This window comes from Halichoerus grypus, chromosome 2 (assembly GCF_964656455.1).
Source record: "Halichoerus grypus chromosome 2, mHalGry1.hap1.1, whole genome shotgun sequence".
NCBI classification, from domain to species: domain Eukaryota; kingdom Metazoa; phylum Chordata; class Mammalia; order Carnivora; family Phocidae; genus Halichoerus; species Halichoerus grypus.
In genome coordinates, this window is record NC_135713.1 from 145,320,619 (window position 1) to 145,324,394 (window position 3,776).

Below are 3,776 nucleotides of genomic sequence, written 5' to 3' on the forward strand. Positions count from 1 at the left end.
GAGGAATGCATTTACTTCTTATCCTGCCTGCTCCCAGGAGGGGATTTAACAGGACAAAAGAACTTGGTCCTCTGGGAATACGAGCTCTTGGCCCCAGTCCCTGGACCCTCCAACTGAGCACCTTCCCTCATCCGGCTTGTGATCCTCCCCTGAAGAAGGGGGCTCTGGTGGCCAGGCAATGATTGGACAGGCCCCCAGGGGCGAGGAGCAGGTCACTCCTCCAAGGCTCAGGGAGAAGGAGGTGGTGTGGGATTGCAAGCTGGGAAAGTAGGCAGCTGAGAGCAAAGGGATAGGACGGCATCACGGAGACAGGGAGCGGGAGACAGGGGGCAGGCAGCGGGAAGTTGAGGTACGAATGGAGAAACAGGGTCCGGGCAAGGCAGAGAGAATGCAGTGATACTCAGGCAAAGGAAGGGGGAATTAGAAAAAAATTTAGAAAAAAGGAGGGACAGTGAGAAAGGCCAAGACATCTATCTGTATCTACATCCACGCATAGAGCCAGAGGTATAAACAGAGGGAGAAGGAGACGTGGAGGGGAACCGACAGACCAGACAAAGACTGACCCAGGAGCAGAGACTCAGGGACACGGGAGACGGGACTGTCTTAGGTCTTTGTTGTTAGCCATGGAAGCGGAAGGCAGGAGTGAGCAGGGTAAGCACAAGAAGGGGCGACTTTGCAGCAGCCTCTGGCCCCAGAGCTACCCCGCCCCTGGGACTCTGACCTCCACGGTGGGTGAGTGAATCTCTGGGCTGGTTCTGAGGCAGCAGGTGGGGTGGCGGTGAGGAGCGGGGGCTCCATGCTTAGCCTCCTGGGGGGGCAGTGGTTCCCCACGAGGAAGGTGAGGAGGGGGCATAAAAAGCAGAATCCGAGAATGCTAAAACCTGGGGCATCTCAGAAAGCATGGGGAGGGACAAGTCCTGGGCTTCGCAGACGGGACCCGCAGATGGGACCCGAGCATGGACGGGCTGCTGAACAGCACCCGCGGTGGGGGGGGGGGGGGGGGGAGCTGAAATCCAGCTCCGCGCTCCTGAGCTCCCAGGTCGCCCACCGCACGGCCTCCTCGGAGGTGGGCAGCTGCAGGGGCCAGGGCTTGGGATCCCCTGTAACCAGCGGCTCGACGCATGTGTGTCCCACAGGTGGACAGGGAGCGCTGGCTGGGAGCCACACCCTTGGTCCCCATGGGGATGGGTGCCTCAGCTCCAGACATCTCCTTTTCACAGTGTGTGCCTTCCAGGTGTTTCCTTTCGCTCCGTGTTCTCCCTTCCCCGGCTGGCTCTCAGACTAATTAGTGTGGGGGCTTAGTGAGCCTGTGGGGAGGAGAGGCAAGCCTTTCCCACGAGCTCAGGTTCCTGCAGCCCGGCGGCCGGGCCAGGGCCAGGGCCGGGGTAGGGGAGAAGGCGAAGTGCGTGTGAGGGGAGGGCGGGCCTGAGCGGAAGAGGGAGGGATGTTTCATCTGCGCAGCTGGAGGGCCTAGGAGGGCGGGAGCGGGCTCCAGACGGCGTGCGCTGGACGTGAGCCTGGAGAGCCGGGAACGGGGTTAGGGGTGGGGGTCGTAGAGACCCGGACAGAGGAGCCCCAGGGGTGAGACCCGGGAGGCTAGTCCACGTGCCCAGAGAGGGGCGCCCGGTGCACGGGCATGTTCCGTGGGCGTGGGCATTCAGTGAAGGGAGGCAGACGGGGCCCCAGGGCGTGAGGTGGGTCTGCACCGCGTGTGGAGAGCAGAGCGCGGGTTAGGGCCCTCCGACGGGAGGCGGGGCGACGCTGAGCTGCGTTCCCGGCCGGTGCGAGCCGAAGGGTCTCTGGTCGGGGCAGAGCGCGTAAGCAGCAGCGGGGCGCTGAGGAGAATGGGGGCACAGGTGGGTCCACTCCGCACAACCTCTGCCCTCCCCTCCACCCTCAGACACGAGCCCTCGGCCCTACAGGAAGCTCTCTGGGGCAGGAGTGCGGAGAGCAAGGCTTTCCCCCGACGGAGGACAGAGGGGTCGCCCCCACTCCCGGCGCCGCCACCGTACCACCTTCAGTCCGGCCCAGTTGGAGCAGCTGGAGACAGCCTTTGGGAGGAGTCAGTACCCTGACATTTGGGCCCGAGAGGGCCTGGCCCGCGACACAGGCCTCAGCGAGGCCAGAATCCAGGTGATGCCCCAGGACCCCCCTCCTCTTCTGGGAAGAGATGCAGATTTGGCTCTGGGACTACTGGGGTCTAAATTCTCCTAGGCATTACAGCCGTCCCCTCAGCGTCCCCCAGAACACAGCCTCATCTGCATCGGGGATGTCCCTGGAACTGAACCCACGCTCTAACCTGGTCTAACTGGAGTTTCGACACCCTACCCGCAACCTTAACAGGGATGGGAATTCCAACAGAAATACGATCTTAACTGTTTGCATGCATACGTAGCCTTGTCCCTAACCATGGCCTTGAAACCCAGCCAGCCTGATGCTCCGTCCATCCGAACCATCGAGGTAGTTAATCTTAGGTGCAAACCCTACCCTAAATCCAGCCCCGTCTCTAACCGTTAAACTCATGTACGGTCTTAATCTCTAATAACCCTCGGGGACGTTTCCTGTTCTCTGTGGAGGGAAAAATGCCATTGTGTCATGATTGAGCTCTTTCTCGCGGGAAGTTGACATTTCGGACTCCCCCAGATTTGCAGTAGAACAAATTTAGACACAGGTTGGGGGTGACGGTGTGGGTCTCGCTTTGTGAGGAGGCCCAGCTCAGCTGTGCCTCTGGGAAGAGCTTTCCTTCCTCTTCGGTGTGGGAGAGGCTTATGCTAGGTACCTGAAGCTTCTGTCATCGACGGGGAGGGGGCTCTGACGTGACAGGGCCCCCATATGAGAGAGAGGCTCTGACGTGGCTGTTCTCCCCCTTCCTCAGGTCTGGTTCCAGAACCGCAGAGCTAAGCAGAGGAAGCAAGAGCGGTCGCTGCTCCAACCACTGGCCCATCTGTCTCCTGCCACCTTCTCTGGTTTCTTGCCCGAGTCCCCTGCTTGCCCCTACTCCTACCCAACACCGCCTCCACCCATGACCTGCTTCCCTCACCCCTACAACCACGCCCTTCCCTCTCAGCCCTCCACCGGCGGTTCCTTTGCTCGACCCCACCAGCCTGAAGACTGGTACCCCACCTTGCACCCAACCCCCGCTGGCCATCTGCCCTGCCCCCCACCCCCAACCATGCTTCCCCTCAGCCTTGAGCCACCAAAGTCCTGGAACTAAGGTGGTACAGGTGCTGATAAGGTAATTCCCCCAGCCCGTGGCCCTGGTGAAATGCACAGAAAGCTGGGTGGCTTCCCTTCCTTCCAAGGGTCAAGTCGAAATTTGGTGAGAGGCAGCTCAGAGATCGGGAATTTAGAAATGGGAGGTCCTGCTGAAGAAGGCCCACTGAGGTGATTAGTTGAGGGAATTTACGGAGGTGAACCTTCTAGAAGATAGAGGTAAAAAGCCTCAGTGGTGGTGTCCAGTGGAAGGGTGGATATTGATGGAAGCAACTTGAGTAATTGTTGCTGCTGGTGAATGGAAGTGACCGAACACGATAGAACTTTCGGGGCTTCGTTGATTAAGATCACAGTTGAAGATCTTCACCCAGCGGTTTCTAGCTGATTTCAATAAGGCTTTTGATTCAAAGTCCACCTGTTCATCCTTTCCCCGTCACCCACCCCACCACCCAAATCAGTCATTAACTTTTGTTCATTAATGTTCTAGAAATACATCTTGAATTTCTTTCTCTCTTTTCCATTCTAGCAGACACTTTGCCTTTTCCGGCCCCCCGTCTTCTAAC

At 59.1% G+C, this 3,776-nt stretch overlaps 1 protein-coding gene across 1 annotated transcript; it reads left to right on the plus strand.

Moving 5' to 3' along the window:
* The first annotated feature begins 623 nt into the window (after positions 1-623).
* On the plus strand, positions 624-3,214 carry PROP1 (PROP paired-like homeobox 1). Its single transcript, XM_036080138.1, has 3 exons — positions 624-732; positions 1,901-2,133; positions 2,876-3,214. The coding sequence occupies exons 1-3, from the start codon at positions 624-626 to the stop codon at positions 3,212-3,214; spliced, it is 681 nt and encodes a 226-aa protein (XP_035936031.1).
* The last annotated feature ends 562 nt before the right edge of the window (positions 3,215-3,776 follow it).

Coding starts and splice junctions, on each gene's coding strand:
- PROP1 (XM_036080138.1), top strand. CDS start 624: ATGGAAGCGGAAGGCAGGAGTGAGCAGGGTAAGCACAAGAAGGGGCGA. Junction 733..1,900: donor GACTCTGACCTCCACGGTGG/GTGAGTGAATCT, acceptor CTCCACCCTCAG/ACACGAGCCCTCGGCCCTAC. Junction 2,134..2,875: donor TCAGCGAGGCCAGAATCCAG/GTGATGCCCCAG, acceptor CCCCTTCCTCAG/GTCTGGTTCCAGAACCGCAG.